Raw genomic sequence first — 20,292 nt, forward strand, 5'->3', positions numbered from 1 at the left:
TGTAAAAGCATACTTAATAGGTTCCAAGTGGTATTTGACTATAAGAGAAGAATATGAAACTTGGACATTAGTTCCTACTGAAGCAACTACTAAATTTATTGGTAATAAGTGGGTTTATAGACTCAAGTACTAATGGAAGTATATCTAAGTATAAAGCGCGTCTACTACCAAACAAGTTTCACCAAACTCATGGAACTAATTTCTTTGAGACCTCTAGACCAATTGTGAAGCCTTGCACAGTAAGGATAATCCAAAGTTTGGTTGTCATGCGTCATTGGATAATAAGGCAGCTAGATGTCAACAATACCTTTTTAAATAGTGTTCTTACAGAGGATGTTTTTGTAAATTAACCAGAATGTTTCATATATTCTAGCTATCCTTTTTATATATGCAAACTCAACAAGGCCTTGTATGGTCTAACATGCTTCAAGGGCCTGGTATGAAAGAATAAAGGATCAGTAGTGCAATAGGGTTTTAAAACTTCCAAACCTAACACTTTTCTATTTTTTTAGCATGTTGGTAAAGATATTCTAATCATTCTTATCTACGTAGATGATATACTGATCACTAGTTTTGGTTGAAAGCTCATTGAAAATGTTATTCAACAACTTAGTTTAGAATATGCAATCAAAGATTTGGGTACGTTTAACTAGTTTCTTGGCCTTGAAATAACACCCTCTGTAGAAGGCTTTCATCTTTCTCAAACTAAATACATTAGAGATATTCTTCAAAAACCATATTGAAATACAAGTTATGCAACCCAAGAGGGGGGTAAATTGGGTTTTTAAAATTTAAGCAAGCAAATCACACAATAATTCAATCTAGTGCCTTAATGAAATCGAAAGCAATAAATTCAATAAATCACAAAAATAAAAGAGTACGGGAAGAGAAAACAAACACGAAGATTTTTACGTAGTTCGGAAATCAATGCCTATGTTCACGCCTCCAAGCACACCGAGCATGAGGATTTCACTATCCAAGCCTCCCAAGGATTCAAACACTTACAATTGACTTCCAAGGTGTCAATGAACCTTTACAACAATAGATTATCGCTAATCTCTTAACCCAAGTGTATCCCAACACTTACAACCTCTCAATTTGATTTTACAAAAAGGATTACAAAACTTTCTCTCACACAATGTATTTGAATGCAAATGAAAGCTCAATATGTGTGAATAAATTAAATGAATACAAAGTTTATGCTTTTAGATTTGCAGAGAATTTGCTTAAAATATTAATGGTTGCATCATCTTAAATAAATTTAATTTGAGCCAATTTATAGTTAAGGAAGAAAATTAGTTGTTATTGACTTTCTGGTGATAACCAGCTTGCCATTTTTTTTAATCCGGTTAGCCGCTTCATGTTACTGTTATGTTCAAAAATTTGAATTTTGTTCATCCGGTATGCCGTTTTCATGAATCCAGTTAGCCGCTTTCATTTAGAGAGTTTTTGCCCATAACCGAATTGTCACTTTGTAACATCCGGTTAGCCGCTTTGCTACAGTGCCGGCTATAATGAATTATTTTCCAAAATTATAATTTTACCCCAAAACTTTTTATAATTACATTCTAGCCCAAAACGTTATGAATAGTTACAAATATGTCTAATTTTAGAATTCCTAAATAATACTGAATACTTGTTATTCCCAAAACTTTTTGAAATTATCATATGACCCAAATATATGAAAATTATAGTATGACCCAAAACGTTATAAAGATTTGCAAATAAGCCCAAATCCAAAATTCAAAACAATAATTAATAAAATCAGTCTTTTTAGTTTAGTCCACATCTTGAAAAAAACAACAACTAATTTTATAAAGTCATTTTCTTGTTTTAAAAGCATAAAGTGTAATTCTTTATTTATCCAAAACATGTGATTTGTTATCATCAAAATCAACATTTTATAGTCATGTAGGCTAACACATATGTGCTAGATAACAAAGATTACAATACTTCAATGAGTACTATTGAGAAGCTATAGACGAAAAAGGGTACTTCGTTTGAAAATCCTTCTCTGTATTGAAGCATTATAGGCTCTCTTAAGTATGTTCTCTTAACTAGACTAGATATAGCTTACACTATTAATAAGCTCAGCCAATTCTCGGTAGCTCCTACAGTTCTTCATTGACAAGCTTATAAAAGAGTCCTAAGATATCCAATTCTTTCACACATGCACTTTTACTTTGATTGCCTATTCTGATGCTAACTAGGATTTAGATCCTAATGATCAAAAGTCTACCAGTGGCTATTGTGTGTTCCTAGGTGGTAACCTCATTTCCTGGTCCTCTAAGAAGTATCATATTGTCTCTAGATTAGTTGCTGAATTTGAGTGCAAGGCTCTGGCCTTAGCCACCTCAAAAGTTTTGTGGATTACTTATATGTTGCAAGAACTTAGAATATCTCTTGTCAAGATTCCAATTTTTCATTACGACAAACAAGAGTGCAAAAGACTTGGCCAGTAATCCCAAATAATACACACGAACTAAACATATTACATTTGGATCTTCATTTTATTAGGGAGCACATATGTCAAAAACATTTATCAGTTAAGCATGTTTCCATTGCTGATCAGTTAGCTGACATCCTCAACAAGCCACTCTCTTTTGATCATTTTGCTTATATGCATAGTAAGCTAATGTACTCCCTAAACCTTAAGCTAGAAGGGGGTGTTAAGAATGAAATTAGTTAGTTAATTAAAGCAACTAATCATGATAATGTGGCTGTTGAATCAACATGGTTGTTAAAGTCAATACAGAGAATCTGTTAATTAGCTATAATTTTATTAGTAATTAGCTTGATTTCAGCTCATGTATTTGATGTGTGGAATCTTTTAGTCATTACTATATAAGAGTCTTATATTCACATTCCATATCAGATTAGTAATAATGTTTCTTTTTTTTTTTATCAATTTTCTCTTTCATTCTTTAATCTTCTCATCATTTTTCTCAGCAACCAAACATTACAAAACTGTTCAATATATTTGATTGTCTAGAAAGCCATCCATCTGACAATTTACCCATTGCCTGTTATTTGTTTTGAGATATTCTTTGAGTATCGTTTAAATCAAAGCTAGTTTTTTGAAATCTTAGTTACGATAGCAGAAGATAATGGTTGGTAGTGTGTGTGTGTGAGTGTGTTTTTTTTTTTTTTTTTTTTGGAACACTAAAATCATCAAGATGTGTTTTAGAAATTGTGGTTTGGTGATAAATGGGATCTGTAGATGCTTTTGGATTTTTTTTTTTATTTTCTGTTTTCTAATACTGAATTTATACACATATTATATGGTAGACCAGTTATCCAAAATGTTTTTGGCTATTTCATATTCCTTACACAATTTTGTTCTAAAAAAATATAGCTATTACACATCAATTATCCAAAATTTGGATACAAGCTTTGATTTTGATCAAGCAAGGGTATTCTGGTATTTTAATTACTAAATTAAAAGTCTAATTAACTTTATAGAAACGGCAAGGTAGGAAACTAGAATTACAATCCTACAATTTATCAAAGTGGAAATACGGAATAGTTGAGGTGGAGGAAACCAAAAATAATCCATCAAGATTTAAGAATTTTTTTTCCCCTTTTCGAATGGAAGAATGATAGTAAAATAATCCAATAAAAGAATTTTCATAGATAAGAAAAATGTTAACTCTAATGATTATGTACTTACAAAAAAGTTAAATATTTTTTTAAATAAAGTTTTAGAAAGTTATTTGTCCATCTAAGAATTGTCTCATTATAAAAAAAAAATAGAGTTAATTTTGGATTACTCCTCTCATGAAATGATCATCTTCAAAATATTTATAAACTATTGTAAATCTCAATTTAATCATTTTTGTAAGAAAGACCAAAAAATTTATCAATTCACCCCCATTTTTCATTATTTTTTGAACATACAATGGGGGTAAAAATTTTTGAGTAAATTTCAAATTATCCCTTCGTGCAATGACAGTATTCAAAATATTTTCTAAATTTTTATGAACTTTAAATTCATAAAAGTTTAGAAAGTATTTTGAATATTGTCATTACAGGATAATCCGAAATTTACTCTAAAAATATTACAAAAGTTTATAGTTATTCAATTTTACCCCCATTGTATGTTAAGGTTATCACTTGTCCATTTTGTTACTGATATCATTAGAAAATGTAACCGATTATAAGTAAAATGACCATTGAGCCCTTAAATTCAAGAGCTTTTTCTGAGTTTACACCAGAAGCAATAAAAGAAAATTAAAAAAAAATGAAATCCCAACCTATTAACATTAAAAAAAAAAAAAAACGCCTTCTAAGAAAAATAATAATAACAAAAACCTGTCGCTTTGATCAAGAATCTTTAATAATTAGCACACTCAAATCACCAGGTAGTGTTACCAAATTTTCGCATGAGATTGTTAGCAGCTGATTTGATCAAGTACTCACAGGCCTCACTCCTCGGTACCTTCCATCATAGCCTTTTCTTCTTCATTTGCCCAAAATTTCGCACCTCAAGACTCTTAAATCACACAAACCCAAACCTAAAATCTCAAATCGAGAACTCACATATGTCATGTCTCAAATTGCATATGGCTTAACGACCTATTTGGGTCTCATTTTTAGTAGCCGAGCTGGCATAGCTCAACTGTTGAGGTATTTGGTAAAATCAGTTGGGCTGTGACTCTACAGTTGTGGTTTTTTTTTTATTTCATAAATTTTTGTAATGATTGAAAAATATAAAAATTAATATAAAAATCAAAATCTATAAGTTTTTCTTCAAAAATTTTAACTTTCATCTCACAATAAATGTATATTAAAAGAGACGGCACTTTAATACCAAACATACTTTAAATAATCTTGAGATTCCATCGTTTTTATATGTAAAGTGTATCACTCTTTCATTTTCATTAAGAGCGATAAATTTTAAATAACATCACAAGTGTATCAGTTAATAACAAATAATTTTAATTGATATTAAAAAAATATTAAATAAAATAATGCTTTAAAATAAAAAATTAAACAGTAAGGATTATTTTTTCATAAAATCGAACCAAAAAATCTAAATTTTAATCGATATGACGGTGAGGTGATCGCATACAATGAAAATGCTTGGATTATGAATAATAACTGCGGTTTTTTTTTTGGGGGGGGGGGGGGGGGGTTTTGAACCGCTGTTTTTGATCGTTGACTTTCAGTGTTTAAAAGTGGAAAGCAAGGTCGCCGACGCCGAATCTTATTTCTTACGCAAAGCAAGTACAAACTGACATGAAATTAATAAGAATAACACAGTAAATATCAAACAGGTTGCGCATTGACAGTGACACGCTTTAGTGATTCGTCCTTACGCGGACGGTGCAGATATCGAAGTTGCCCTCTCCTACCGTAGTACCGTGTACATGAAAACAGCAGATCGATTTTCGATTATATTCCTTCTGCGGGCATTTTTTTTTTTCCTTTCAAAATTAAAAAATATTTAATTTGATTCTCTTCTTTCCTTGTAGGATGGGGCCTTTAGATTAAAAAACACGAGTGCCATTCAACAATTTATTATAGTAAATATTGCTTCAGCTAATTCGGTAAGAAAAAAACAAAAAAAAAAATTGCACTGTGGTGGGCCCATCACTAAGCCACAGAAGTAAGTTTTGTGCATATGCGTTAAGACTAAAGTCAAGTAGGTATTAGCGTAGGATAGGCATATAACGCCATAAAAGTGACAGAATGTGTTGCTAGTACAAAGCATCTTTGCTTTGGCATTCAAACCGGCCTAACTTGTTCAATTTTGCTGCTCTTTTTGGACTATTATCAGTATAATTCAAAATAGGAGTTGGTGAGTTGTTACTTGTTTGCTGCTGCTAGTTAGGCAGTGACATAGTTGTGAGAGGGGAAAAAGTTTAAGTACCTCTATCATTGTTTTATTAGTATAATTATTTAATGATATTATATCACACATTAGCAAGATATATATATGTGTGTGTGTGAGTGCGCGCTGAATTGGTAGTCATACCAATATAAATTGTTATTTAAAAAAATTACCAATACAATGTCAAAGTAAGACTATAGCTAGCACTATAACCACGTATTTTAATTTATACCATCCTCATTCAAACTGGCAGGTCACCTACTATATACGAAATTCAATGTCGTCATCTTCAAGAATCCAATGTGAAGTTTGCCATGGCTTCTCCTTCACATCAGCAATAAAGCACGGAGACGGCCAATGGTATCTCTCCAACTCGCCTAATCGTGGAGGGCTAAATTTCCTAGGGGCTTAGTTACTGAGAGATTAATCTCTTTTTTGGGACACCGATCATATAAAGCGATACGACTCCTCCTGAATTTCAACCTACCAATCATTGTAATCAGCAACTTTTGATTTATTATTTCATCTATTAAAGTCTTTAAAGATATCCATAATTGCTTTGTCGCACTTAATAACTTATTGGGTCACTGTTAGCTGACTGGTGCCAACTTTTTAATGCTTGTATTACAGTCTTTCATATGTTAAAGTCTTTAATGCATATATTAAAATCTTTAAAGTCTTTCATTTATATATCCTATATTAAAGCCTTCAAAGATATCCATTATAGCTTTTTGAAATTGTGATAATATACAATAATCATAATCTAAAATTTTAGATATACACACACGGAAGTTTACTTCAAAAAATACTCTTATTAATATTTAAGGGAAAATTTATCTCTAATTCATATTTTTAGGATAAGGATTGAGATGAGTCTTGTAGTGGCTCCAACTTAGGGCCAGTTTGGTAATATTATGCCTTTTAGAATAATTGTAGTTAACTATACTATAGAAATAATTAGCTTTAAAAAAATCAGTAAAATATTTGATAAAATTAATTTTTAAGTGTTGTGTGTTTTAAATGAAATCGTATGTGTTTAGTAAATTTTACTCTTAAATTACTGTAAGAATGTAAATGACTAAATTGGAATAATGTTGAATAAAATTTATTTACACATTTACTAACATGTATCTAATTTCTTTTAACTGTGTATATAAAATAATTGATAACTAAAATAAATATTTTATATTATTATTTCTATTTTTTATTTTATTGTCTCAATATAATTAATAATAATAATTTTTTTAAAGTTAACAATTTTATTTTTTAATTAATAAAGATAATTTTAAATTTTTATAATATATCTAAAGATGCATATGAAATTATATTAAACATTAAATTAATTTTAAAAAATAGATTTTAAAAAATTATTCTTTTTCTATTTTTTAAAATTTATTGTAAGATATAATAATTTTATTAAAAATAATTTTTTTTAAAATTTATTAAATACTAAAATTAACTTTTAATTTTAAACATCTTAAAATTAGTTCAAGGAACTCTCTCCCCCAATATATTTGTGCGAGGGCATGAGTACATATGCTTGGTGGCATATAAAATATAGCTTCAAATACCCACTTCAGTCGTGACTCTTGAATAGCGCAAATGAATTAGGCCACTTATAGCAAATCATTGGCAGAATTGTGGCCTGTTTGTCATCGTATGCTGGAAAAGTGAGAAGCATCTCAACTTCATTTTCAACTTTTTTCTGTTGAAATAATGATGGCAACATACAATATGATGAGGCTCCTATGCTATTCCATTGGTCACACTCATTATATATATTATATACAGCTCATACCACTAAGCTGGTTCGAGGAATGCAGTCCCTTTTAGCTTAATCAGTTAATCTAACTGCTCATATGGATTCACCATTAGTTTGAAAAACATAGGTTGATTTGTTGTCCTCGGGGAGATTCAAGATTTTTCTTACCGAAAAAGATATATTGAGTTCTCGGAAAAAAAGTACCAAGATCTCGAAATCTATTTAAAGTACTAGTAGACTTTTTTTATTTATTTTAAAATTAGTTATAAGTCATACAAATTTCTTTTTAGACAAATCTAGGAAGAGTGTGTGATTATTTTTGAACCTAAAAGAATGTGTATCTAATAATTTCTAAAACCAATAAGAATTATGTATACATTTGAGCAAACTTCAAGCATCTTGGCTTTTCGCTTTTGTTCTCAAAGGAAAAAGGGCAAATAGGCCACCACTTGGCTTATTAATTACAGCCAAGCATATGTACAGAGCTCCAAATGCGATAATTTAAAGTACCGCTATTATATTACACTCCCTTAATACGTATATATCATGTATACATAAATTGAATATAATTATTAATTACATGATAATTTTTTTAAACAAAAACATACATTTCATATATATTACCACTACTTTTAACGTTATTTTACTTATTCAATTAATCAGAGTTACTATACGAATGTACTCTAGAATCTTTCACTCCAAGAGCCTTTTGCTCAGCATAAAAATGGGTTCTATTTTGGAAGCAAGTTAGCAACATCTCAACTTGCTAGATTGTCTGAAGGCATTTGAAAGGAAATTAAGGGCAACATAATTGTAAATGGAGTAGGTCTTTTTGCACCCCTTAAAATCTCTCATAAAATCTCTATCTTATTTAAATTACTTAAATAATTAAAGACAAATTAATTCATTTTTTGTTTTAAATAAAAATTTAATTACACACTTAAATAAAATATTATTTTAACAAAATTTCTATACCCACCTCATTTTATAATTTTAATTTACGTTTTAAATTAAAAAAAATATTTTTTTAAAGAAAATTATAATCTATGCTGCTTGCAAAAGGGGTTCGTGCCTCTCTAGTGTCTGCACCTAGAGGCTCTTTTTGAAGCAAATCGATCGTCAACAGTCAGCATGCACCATAGCAGAGACACAAGAAGATAACGTATGTGAAAACTCTTAATTAGTTACTTTCATGCGTGCTACTGATAGGCATTGATATAATCATTGGTCAGCTCATTATGCATAAACAATTCCATGCACAATCTTGAATCATTGGAAAAAAAAAAAGAAAAAAATCAAAAGTTCTTGTGGCTTGAGGCTTCTTACTCTATAAAGAGAAATTGAATTTGTACATCCCTATATTTTATGTAACATGGCATCTAATGTTGTATGCTTTTCAGTAAAATTATACTAATATATTTAAATAATAAAAGCATCAGAATATATAAATTTTTATGACTTTATTATTAATTTTGTAAGAAAAAAATATAGTATTTAATTTATTATGATGGGTTCCATGTGGTCACGAGATTTTAATACAGTCACCAAAATTGTGGGGATTAAATTTTAATACCCATGAACCTAATAAAGATGAGGCAAACTAGTTAATTACAATGATCATGTTTAAGTACAGTGTTATAATCATTTGATTATTGCCCACTGTCATACCAAACAAAAATTATTGTTGTTAATTTTGTCCTAATAAGAAGTATCATCAGGCATAATTTTATTTAAAGCAAACAACAGCTTTTTAATAATGATTTAATTCCCTGAAACAAGACTCCTTACTTTTTACGTATTCTTCTCGCTCCCCGCACCAATGAAAAAGTAATAATTTTGACAAGGGCCAATCACCGTACTCCACTTCAGCCTCTCTTTCTACTTTTTAATTTTCTACCTTGCAGTTTCATTTGTTCAAGCACAAAAAAGTCTATAAAGGAATATGGTACTAGTTATTGACATGTATCACGTCTACTCAAAGTAACTAACTATTTCTACCAACGAAAAGTAATGTGGTAAAGAGTAAAATTTTGGATTATTCTCCCACGAATTAGTTATTTTTCTTATTTTTTAAAATTGCAAATTACTTTTATTTTTATTTAAAAGATAAGAAAAAAATTAAGAGTTAGTTAGAGGGTAAATAAAATTTGATGCAATGCCATTTTCTCTTGTCATGTGTACACTTATATCAATCATAATTGGATACATTCCAACATAAATAATTTGTTGCGGTGTAGTCTTCTATACGAGACAAATCTCTGTTTCCATGCTCAAATTACATTAGAAATGAGAATTTAAATTCATACCATTGAAGCATTGCTTGAAACCTACGAAAACATACATATTGAAAACTTTTGCATCTTAACAAAATGACTTATGGGGCAAAATTATTTAATTGAAAATTGATTCCCTTGTACAGTGGCAGTAAAAATGGCAAAAGAATCAATGGAAAGTGGAATCAAATAGAAAAATAAAGAGAGAGAGAGAGAGAGACAGAGAGCAGTTAGAGTTATCAACAAACCTCGTCTGCTTCCCTGGGGAGGGATTTTCCCATAAGCCAAAAGGCCCTGACCCCAAAGCAAAGCCATCTCTGTTATTAATGAAATGAAAATATGAATATGAATTAATGAATTTTCTCTCTCTCTTTCTCTCGCTTCTCTCATGTCATATCAAATCATGCAAGTAGGCAGTGGCACCCTTAAAATCTAGTTAAGAAAATCACTTCTCCCCACGACATATTTTGTATATAGGCGAAGCCAGCTCATTTCACTCTCACCAAAACACCACAACTGCTCACTCTTCTCTTTCTCTTTCTCTGTCTCTGTCTCCAATCACGCTCATACACGCATACACACAACAACCGCGATAGCAATAAGTTTCGCTCCTCTCTCTCTCTCTATTCTATAATCCCTCTCCTCTATCTAGCTACTACTAGTAGTAATACTCCTTCAACGTTTTCTCCACCAGATCTCTCGGAGTGACTCAGCAAAGATGCGTGCTTTTTAAGCCTTAACACTCGCCATTTGATTTCTTTCTCTGGGTCTTTCCATTTTTACCCAAATACACCATCTTTATTTTAACATTGCCCTCTTCTTTATTTATTATTATTATTATTATTATTATTATTATTTTTGGTTTGATTTGTGTGCTTGTGAAATTGGAAAAAAAAAATATGGCTAATGGGGTTGAAAAAGAGAGCGTATTGATGATGTTTAGCGACGAGGAGTTGAGAGAGATTAGTGGTGTGAAGAGAGGAGGAGATTATATTGAAGTTACATGTGGGTGTACGAGTCACAGATATGGTGACGCTGTTGGCAGGCTTAGGGTTTTCTCTAATGGTGACCTAGAAATCACCTGTGAATGCACTCCTGGTTGCAATGAAGGTCTTCTTCTTTTTGGACTCCCTTTTTCAAGCAAATGGGTTTTGATTTTTGATTTTTTTAATTTTTAATTTTGCATGTTTAATGCGCGTGTTATTGACGTTGATGTGTCTGAGACTGCAAAGAGTTTTGCAACATGTTTAATACAGTTCAAGTGTATGTTGCTTGGTCTCAGTGACCGAGTTCTCCTTCATATCGTTTTCGTATAACGCGATAAAACTGCATTCTTTTGATTCGGTTTGGTCTGGTTTTGTTCGAATAAAGAAGTTAGTTTTCAAATGGGTATCACAAGAATGATACCTGCATTGTCTTTGTTCTTGTGATTACAAGGTCTTATGTTTGGCCTTTTGTAGTCGGCTTTTGAAGTCGTGAGTATTCTTCTATCTAGTTGCTGGGAGGCAGAGTAAGCTTTGTATTGGATCACATCATATTGTGTTTTTTCCTTTGTTCGATAAGATGGGTTTGTTTCGAGTTTTGTTCTTCATGATATGTTATCTCATGTGTATGGTTGGTGGAGTTTGGTTTTCCTCGTCCGCTTGGGTGATATAATAGTTGTCATGTTTCAGACTATGAAAGTTGATTCTGATGGGTCAGCATTTTATGTGCTCTTTCCTGTGCATGCCTTCTCATAACTGATAGTTTCCATCTTCGATATTGATTATCTTCTTCTACCTTTTGTGAAATCTTCATTGGGTTGCATCAATAGGATTAAATCTGACATACAAACGGGAGAGGACAATCTGAAAGAATAGAGTGTTTCAGCATCTGTTTTGTAGTGTTGGTCTCACTAGCACTTGCATCTTCAAGTGGTATGAATCATGATGTTGCATTAAGGTGATTGTATTGTTGATGATATTTCCCCATTCAAAAAATATTTGTACATTGTTCCCCAAGAGGAGAATGCATTCTGTTTATAAGTGTTTTGAGTGAAGTAACTAAGCAGTTACCACTTCTACTTAAACCACCATGTGCTCGTTACCTGCTTACCTTGGAATTTTGACACCCTTAGTTTTGTAATCCTTCTATAATTAATCATTTGCAAAACTCTGCAAAGAATGTAGCAAGTGTATTGACTGGCCATCCAGTTACTGCCATTAATTTCTTCAAGTAACCTTGGGAACAATATCAGCAATTGTTAGTTGGTGCTTTTAAGCATTCAATGTATTGTACTGGTATGATTTACTCTCTTCTTAGTCTGCCTTAACTCTCTTTACTGAGAGCTCTTAAGGATTTAGTGCATATGATTACAGCATATTTCTTTGGAATATTCTTTCTCATTTTATTGCAACTTTCTTATTCAGATTATCTCTTTCTTTTCTTTCTCTTGTAACAAATTTTCATTATTCTACTTGCATAGCTAATTATGTTAGTGGTGATTTGAATAATCAGACAAGATGACTCCTGGTGCATTTGAGAAGCATTCTGGAAGAGAGACAGCAAGAAAGTGGAAGAACAATGTCTGGGTCATAGCTAATGGAGAGAAGGTTCCATTGTCAAAGACGGTGTTGCTCAAGTACTATAACCAAGCATCAAAACATGGAAATGGTTCTCACAGATCCCACAATGGCCGGGTTTGTCACCGTGACGAGTTTGTTCGTTGTGCTAGGTGTAACAAGGAGCGTAGGTTCCGACTACGTACCAAAGAGGAATGTCTTATTCACCATAATGCTCTAGCTGATAAGAATTGGAAGTGTTCTGATCTGCCCTATGACAAGTATGTTTCACCTTTACATTTGATTAAGCATTTATCAAGCAAATTTTGAATGAATCATGCTGAAATTTTGATCCTCAAGATAGTTAGGTCAATGGTGATTCTTGAACATGATGGTCAATTGTATCATTAAGGTAACCTTTTATAGTCAACATGTCTTGACATATATGTTTAAAGCTTTTTTTTTCCTTCTTTCATTTACTGCCTTTTCTGCTGGAAAAGATTTTGGTGGACTTAGCTACATTTTGGAAGCAGAAGGGAAGTATGAGTTAGTTCAGTTGTTTCATTTAGCTCCATTTGAGTTCATGTAATATTTTGGCTTGTCATGCATCTATGCATGTTTAATTCTTCTTTATTGAGACAATCATTTGTCGTATCTTTTAATTGTGTTTCTTTTTCTAAATTAATAGTTGCAAACATAGTTTTGTTTTGATTGATTTGAAGGAACATGGGGGTTTAGGTTTTCAGAGTTTGACTTCTTTTTAGTAAGGTAATAACCATCTATCCCTGCAAGATTTTCCTCGTTGTAATCACTCGTCACTCCCATTAGGAATTGTCGAAATGGATGATGTTCTGTGGAAACATTTGTGAGCTTCTAGAAATTTATCAATTTGACAACGAAAGCCCTGAAAGAATAAATAAATATTTTAGGAAATTGTTTAATTTCTCTGTCTAACCAGTTGATATGCAGCAAACTATCTCAAATATAACATTTTCTGATTGTACTGCAGCATGGTTACAAAACTATCTGGAAAATATCTGTTGTATGTCAAGTATGTGCATATTGAAAGGTTGATAGAACTAAAAGAAGAGAAGAGGGAGGTGTTGGGAGTATTTACCCCATCTTTGTCTCGGTGAAACATCTTTTTCACTTAAAAACAGAGTTCTTCACCAATCAAACACTTTTAGCCTCATTTTCTGATCTTGTGGCTCTACATGGGGTATCGAGGTTGCATTCTTTAACGACAAACCCTATACCTTTGCAATTATTTATATTTACTAGAACCTTTGAATAATATGTCATCTCATGCTTGCACATACTCTCATGTCAAGATGTCGCAGATGATGAGAAACAAATAGGACTTAGTTTTCTTTTGAAAGAAACTTAAGAGTAGCTGTGGTTATTTAGGATATACAGGATTATATTATCATATCTAAAACAAGCAGATGATGAGATACAAATGGAACTTAGTTGTCTTTTGAAAGAAATTCAGAGTTGTTGTGGTTATTTAGGATATAGAGTATTATAGTATCATGTCTAAAACAACACCTTATTAGATTGTGTAGTAATTATTTGTGATGTTGGTGCTTCTTTAACAGGTGGTGATTAATTAGTAGGACTAGCTTGATTATGCTTTGGAGATGTAGGCCAGCAACATTGACTTTTGGGATATCTGGGTTTAATGCATCATGTTGAGGGGCTAGGATCCATAGATGTTCACTCCTTTCAGTTTGCATCTCACAAGTGCTCAGAGATGTATAAAATGTATTTATTTTTGAAAAGGATGGACAATCCCATTTAATGCGCTGCTTTGAATATGTTATTTCTTGCAGTTTGTAATCACTACTTGATATATATATGTATTGTGAAGGAAAAGTAGCTCCTGTCTGTGTTTTCGCTTTCAGATTTACTCAACTAATGGTTGCAGATATTCATGCGCATATGCATGTTAGGACAGAGTCTTTACTTGATGTTGTTATCATATTGTTTCATATGTTCTGAGATTTGAGAAGCTATTGGCACCAATGATTGCTTTCTGGAATACAGAATAACCTGTGATGATGAAGAGGAGAGAGCTAGTCGAAGGGTTTATAGGGGATGCATTCGTTCTCCAACATGCAAGGGCTGCACTTCATGTGTTTGCTTTGGCTGTGATATCTGTCGTTTTTCCGACTGCAGCTGCCAGACATGCATTGACTTCACAAGGAATGCCAAAACTTGAATCTCTGGAGTAATCTTTTCAACCTGACTGTTCCTCTCTTTGGTTGGGATTTTCATGACAATTGTTGTTTCATGAAAGTCCCTCCCCCGTTCACAGAAGCCCTCTGTCATGCTCTTGTCTTTGACTGAAATTTCCAGTCTCTGCGTTCAGTATCCGTTCTCATTGACTGGTTCAAAAACTTCAAAATGAAGCAATTTATTCTCTTCATTTATACTTTTCATGTGTCTCCATTATTTCTATTCTGTTTTATATTATCTTTTAATTTCATTTGGTCTTGGGGGATATGTAAGGATGTATTTCTTTTTAACATAAATCTGCCCAGAAGAAAGTGAAAAGGAGAGAATTTTACAATGAACTACAGGTAAACATTTTGTTCTAGTTGCTCAACACCATACAAATAGTTGGTTGAGAGAACAAAAAGTTGGGGAAAAAGAGAAGCAAAAGCAAAAAAGTAGAATGGAAAAAGACAAGCAAAAGCACAAAAGTAGAACGTTATCCTAAGAAAACAATGGTGTGACAGACTGCATGTAAAAGTTAACCCAATGCATCGGCTTAAACATTTGAACCCAAAATGATGTCCCACTCAAATCCACACTAACATGATAATCACAATCCGGAGAATGAATAGCCAATTGCAATTGCACATGCTCAAATCATTTCAACTCTCAAATAAAAACTATTCTCTCTTTTTCTTGTTTTTTAGCCACAAACTTTTGGACCAGTACAGTAGCCTCTCGATCACCAAAAATGTAACTATTAGCATGGAGTAAATCCTTGATTTTTCACTCAATTCAGAGCAGAGTTTCTCTATAGTAAAGATATCTATGAAGAACTCCCGTTATCCACAAAGCCACATGCATTTAGAACAAAACTCCTGGCTGCGTTGACTCTTGGGAAAGCAAGACACCGGAGAGCGCCAGTTTGAACTAGTAATGGTAATGCAAGCCAATTTCTTGCTTCTGAAACTCCTCGAATAGAACAAGGAAAACACTAAGCACTATACCCGAAAGAAGCATGGAGCATAGTACAAGTTAATTAACTATGCTATGGAAACTCATTACAAGCTTTCATCGGGACTGATGGCGAACTCTTCCCCCAGAAAAACGCCCACCTCCTCTATGATATGGCTTCCTTCCACGACTGGAAGATGCACCCATGTTAAACTGTTGGGGTGCTTCAATGCTGCCTGGAAGAACAGCAGTTTGTTGCAAATTATTTTGCTTTACATGTAACCCATTAGGTGGCAGAATTCCTTGTGATGCATTTACAGATGGGCAAGCAGGCTGCTGCGGTAAACCCTGCCCAATTGTTTGGTTTAAGCCATTTTGCCCCAGAAGACACTGCCAAGGTGCATATGTTGGTCCTGCAAAGAAATTAGACGGTCCACCTGGTAGACCAACATTAGGAAGTGACATCTGACTAGACTGCTGTAGAAATAGCCCACAGTTCATCATGGGCTGATAAGGAGGCTGCTGATAGTTCTGGGAAGGCCAAGGCAAACCATTAGTTGGAAATACATTAGGAAAGAAGGTACCCTGTGGTTGCTGAGGTGGAATCCTATCTGTCCAGACGGCACTCGGAGATGTTGAAAAACTAGTATTCTGCACCATTTGTTGAAGGTGTGGAACTAAGCCAGTTCCACCTACAAAACCCTGTCCTATAGAAGATGTGGAACAATTACCTTGATCCAGAGATGCTGGAACATGAGAGACAGGATGCTGGTTTTGATTTGGCAGCGGCTGTCCTACTCCATCCATTTGTGGAGCTGAAGGTCTTCCATTTCTCCACATTCCATCCTTATTTTTGACCTTCTTTCTATTATTTTTCCTGTTACCAGGTTTCTGGTCATCCATGCCCCTCTTTTCCATCTTTTGCCTTCTCTTGTACTCAGCTTCTTTCTCATCATCCGAAAACTCTGCTTCATCTGATAACTCTTCATCATTCTCACCAGATGCATCGTACCCTTTCTTGTAAAGATTCTTGTCATCGAGCACATGATTGGCAAAATCTTGAACAAAAGAGATCGAAGTCCCTACACGGATTTCGGCAGGGATTTCATTTTCTGAATTGTATCTTACCACATAGTATGGGTTTTTTACAGGTCCAAAGATTTCATCAATCAGTCCCAATGGCACTCTGCTTTCAGTTATCCAGAGGATTGAACCCTCATTGAGAGGGTTGTGCTTCTCAGCCCCTTCTACAATAACTTGGACACCACGAACCTGTAATATTACAAGTAACATAAAAAACCGGACCCACATTATCAAAACTCCAGAACAATGTGCATCAGATCTATAAATCAGCCAGCTCCAAAGATGATGGCAAGATAAGGTTGATGAAGGCTCTGCCTTATGTCTTTTGCGAGCTTACCGACAAAACAACTCCTACGGGCAGCATCTGATGATGCGGTTGCAAGACAACATTCACTTGAGGGACCAGGGGTAGAACCTGCAACATTTCATAGAAACCATGAACTTGTAAGTATCATAGAGTAAACAGAACCAACGACTTGCAATATATCACCTCATTGGATCATAATTTATAACAAAATACAAAAGCGTTTAAGCATGTTTCGTGCACAAATAGACCATCCATAGAAGTTCTAAAGCAAGAACTAGAATTCATAAACTGTAACCTTCCTTAACAGTATGTCAAAAATACAAAAGTTGCAAACAAATTAAAGTTTGTGACTTTGTTCAGTCTTCATGAGCCATGCATTCATATCCTAAACTTTAATAAGGTCCAATAGTCATAAATCACAAATTCATATCCTAAACTTTCACAATTACAAGGTGTCCATGCTTCAGCTTAAGCAACAAAAAGTTAATGCATATTGCATTTCACTTCTGATATTTGAACTGAATGATTACGAAATCATGTACAATCTCCGTTTTCTCTACCTCCCCAAACTGCAATAAATATTGGACCTCAACAGCCGCCTTTTTACAAAATGCATGCCAGCAAAAACATTTGGTAGGCAGTGAAAACTTGTAAACAATCCAATGGTTAATATTAAAAAGGTAGCATGGAAATAAAAACTAGGATAATCATGTCTGCCTTTTGAGTATGAATAAAATATTAAAAAAAGGTTCACTTGATTGAATTGTGAATGAAAAATAATCTTTAATTCTAGTTTGGCACTATACACACCAGCATCCACAAACTAAAGCACATAATATCCATGATCCAGACCTTACTAGTTTGGCATTCACCACAAATCAGCAAGATTTTTAACACAGCATACCAGCAAAACCACAATTACGTACCTGCAGCTCGTTCTTTGACCTAATAGGTCCTTCCCTAGCACAACCATCAATTTCATCCCCACCATCAATATCAACATCAACAACAGAAATCATTTCCACCTCATCCTCTTCATCATCCTCATCATCATCAATCCCTCCAGTCATCTCCTCTCTGTCAACATCCTCTATCTCACCTTCTTCAAGCTCACCCAGCTCGCCCAATCCTCTTTTTACCTCCTTCTTCGCTTCCTCTTTTTTTAGCTCTTCATCTTCGTCCTCTTCCTCATCATTATCACTGCTACTACTAGACGACGATGAAGAAGAAGCAGAACCTTCATTCTCCGACTCTGATTCGCTTTCACTCTCTTTCTCATCACTTATTATTCCACTCTTCGCACCATCCTTGTCGGCTGGAAACGAACCCATGTTACCAACCAAATCAACTTTCTTACTCCCATCCCCATCACTCGCTATTCCACTCTTGGCATCAACCAAACTAACTTTCCCCATGTTTTCCTCAATACAGCAACTTAGATTCTTCTCTTTCCCACCCACTAATGCCTCTTCAACCTTCACCACACAATCAGACCCATCTGAAACCAGGTTCCCAAAATGGAATTTTTCTTCTTGATTCATCTTCAAACTCTTCTCAAGAACCCCAAATTCAATCTTTTCTAACCCAATCCTATCTAGGTTTGGCGAGTAATCCTCAAACAACTCTTTTATCGTGTCGAAATCAAGAAACGAATCGGCCAAACTCAAGTCGCTGTTTTTTGAGTCAAAATTGTATAGTGGGTCTTTAAAATTTTTCACTTTTGAATCTTGATTAATGTGATCTTGGTCTTCGATGCTGGGTTCAGTCATAAACCTTTCCATAGCTGAAAAAAACACAGGTTTGGGTTTTGATTAAACTTTAAACCATTATCGTAAAAAGTGGGATAAAGTTTCATAGTTGCAAAATAGGAGGGGACGGCTAACAGGGTTTAACGGTTAAATAGGGTTTTGCGGGATCGTTTGTGTCTAAAACCCTAGCGTGAAGATAGGCGAATAATAACTAGGGCGCTGGAGAATCTTGTATATTTCGGGACATAAACGACACCGTTGAGCATTTTGGACCTACAAGCTTGTACAAAATTTTATGGGCTTTGCTTTCTACATGGAGATTGGATGTGGGCTACAGAATGGCGGTACTGGCTATCCTCAAATATCCTCTTTAATCCCATTTTAAGTAAAAGAGTGGGACTATTAGCATGTCTGTAATTTTTTTTTCAAACTATTTTCAGTCAAAACCTACCTTAATTCTCGAAATATTATTTTTGTTATAAATAAAATAAATAATGAAAAATTTTAGATTAAAACAAAGTACTAAATAGTATCTCACTGTTGAAAAATATGTATCCTCATAATTAGTATTAGATCTTTTTGAGAGACCTTTTGCAACTCGCTGCGCTTTGTATCTAGTGATTTTTTCATTATGTTTCCTCACAAATATCCATTTGTATCCATCAAGTTTGACATCTTCAAGTGTTTAGATTACATATCCAAACTTCACGTTTAGCTAAAGAAGTTAACTATCTTGAATTGCTTCTTTCTATTGAGGTCAATCATGTCTTTGTCTACATTCATTGACAGTTCGAGACTCAAAATCATTTGTAATTTTAGTAGCTATTGTGAATAAAAATATATTATCGATGTTTATTTCATTATGATCCCGCATTTCCCTTGTATAAGTATAATTTGTAGATTTTTTTCTTATTTTTGTGTTTTTGTACCTATTTAGGAGTTACTATCCCTTCAAGGACCCTAGTTCATTTAGAACTAGTAATTTAGATAATGTGAGTATATTTATAACTCGAGCATTATTTTCAACAGGATCTTGATCTTTCATTCTCCTCTTTAGGAAAGTGTTGCCCTTTGAACCCAGTGGTATGCGACACTTCTGATGTGTAACCAACAACTCATTAGCCACTTTCACACTTGATTGTTCAGTAGGACCAATCACCTAATTTAGTGTATTAGCAGCTAGAATATGTGACTTGGTAACTTTTGCTATATTTGTAAATACATATGGTAATTAACCCGCAATTTGTTGCAAAAGTACTACTCTTTGCACTTCATTTTCACATTAATTGGTATGAGGATCTAAATGAAACAAGGTGGAAGCTTTCCAAGAAAGTTCATGCCTTACTTTAGGAAGTTTTTCACCCCTAGTGATGAAAAAATTTTCTCATCAAAGTGACAACTCAAAAAACATGCAATGAAAAGATCACTCATTAGGGTTTCAAGATGTTTAGTAATTGAAGGTAAGTTAAAACTAACATGAATCCCAAACAATGCTGACATCCCATCTTTGTGCATCGAAGGTGTGATATCAGAACATGCACAACATAAATGATGTGTAGAACATAAATGTCAGGT

The 20,292-nt window shown here is 33.5% G+C and overlaps 2 protein-coding genes across 2 annotated transcripts; one reads left to right on the forward strand and one right to left on the reverse strand.

Moving 5' to 3' along the window:
- Nucleotides 1–10,107: 10,107 nt before the first annotated feature.
- LOC102610542 (protein ULTRAPETALA 1) lies at nt 10,108–14,844 on the forward strand. The gene is made up of 3 exons (XM_006491562.4): nt 10,108–10,978; nt 12,365–12,689; nt 14,455–14,844. Exons 1-3 carry the CDS (start codon nt 10,768–10,770, stop codon nt 14,627–14,629), a joined length of 711 nt encoding a protein of 236 aa, XP_006491625.1. The 5' UTR covers nt 10,108–10,767; the 3' UTR covers nt 14,630–14,844.
- A 283-nt stretch (nt 14,845–15,127) lies between these two features.
- LOC102610849 (H/ACA ribonucleoprotein complex non-core subunit NAF1-like) lies at nt 15,128–18,978 on the reverse strand. The gene is made up of 3 exons (XM_006491563.4): nt 17,896–18,978; nt 17,000–17,077; nt 15,128–16,851 (listed from the first exon to the last, which is right to left on the reverse strand). The coding sequence occupies exons 1-3, from the start codon at nt 18,748–18,750 to the stop codon at nt 15,697–15,699; spliced, it is 2,088 nt and encodes a 695-aa protein (XP_006491626.1). The 5' UTR covers nt 18,751–18,978; the 3' UTR covers nt 15,128–15,696.
- Between the last annotated feature and the right edge of the window lie 1,314 nt (nt 18,979–20,292).

Source organism: Citrus sinensis, chromosome 2 (assembly GCF_022201045.2).
Source record: "Citrus sinensis cultivar Valencia sweet orange chromosome 2, DVS_A1.0, whole genome shotgun sequence".
Classification (NCBI taxonomy): Eukaryota; Viridiplantae; Streptophyta; class Magnoliopsida; order Sapindales; family Rutaceae; genus Citrus; species Citrus sinensis.

What these genes read in the sequence shown, in the direction of transcription:
- LOC102610542 (XM_006491562.4), top strand. Translation starts at nt 10,768, where the DNA reads ATGGCTAATGGGGTTGAAAAAGAGAGCGTATTGATGATGTTTAGCGAC. An exon ending in CACTCCTGGTTGCAATGAAG is followed by an intron (nt 10,979 to 12,364) that starts GTCTTCTTCTTT and finishes TTGAATAATCAG; the next exon opens with ACAAGATGACTCCTGGTGCA. An exon ending in TCTGATCTGCCCTATGACAA is followed by an intron (nt 12,690 to 14,454) that starts GTATGTTTCACC and finishes TCTGGAATACAG; the next exon opens with AATAACCTGTGATGATGAAG.
- LOC102610849 (XM_006491563.4), bottom strand. Translation starts at nt 18,750, where the DNA reads ATGGAAAGGTTTATGACTGAACCCAGCATCGAAGACCAAGATCACATT. An exon ending in GGTCAAAGAACGAGCTGCAG is followed by an intron (nt 17,078 to 17,895) that starts GTACGTAATTGT and finishes GAAATGTTGCAG; the next exon opens with GTTCTACCCCTGGTCCCTCA. An exon ending in CCGTAGGAGTTGTTTTGTCG is followed by an intron (nt 16,852 to 16,999) that starts GTAAGCTCGCAA and finishes GTAATATTACAG; the next exon opens with GTTCGTGGTGTCCAAGTTAT.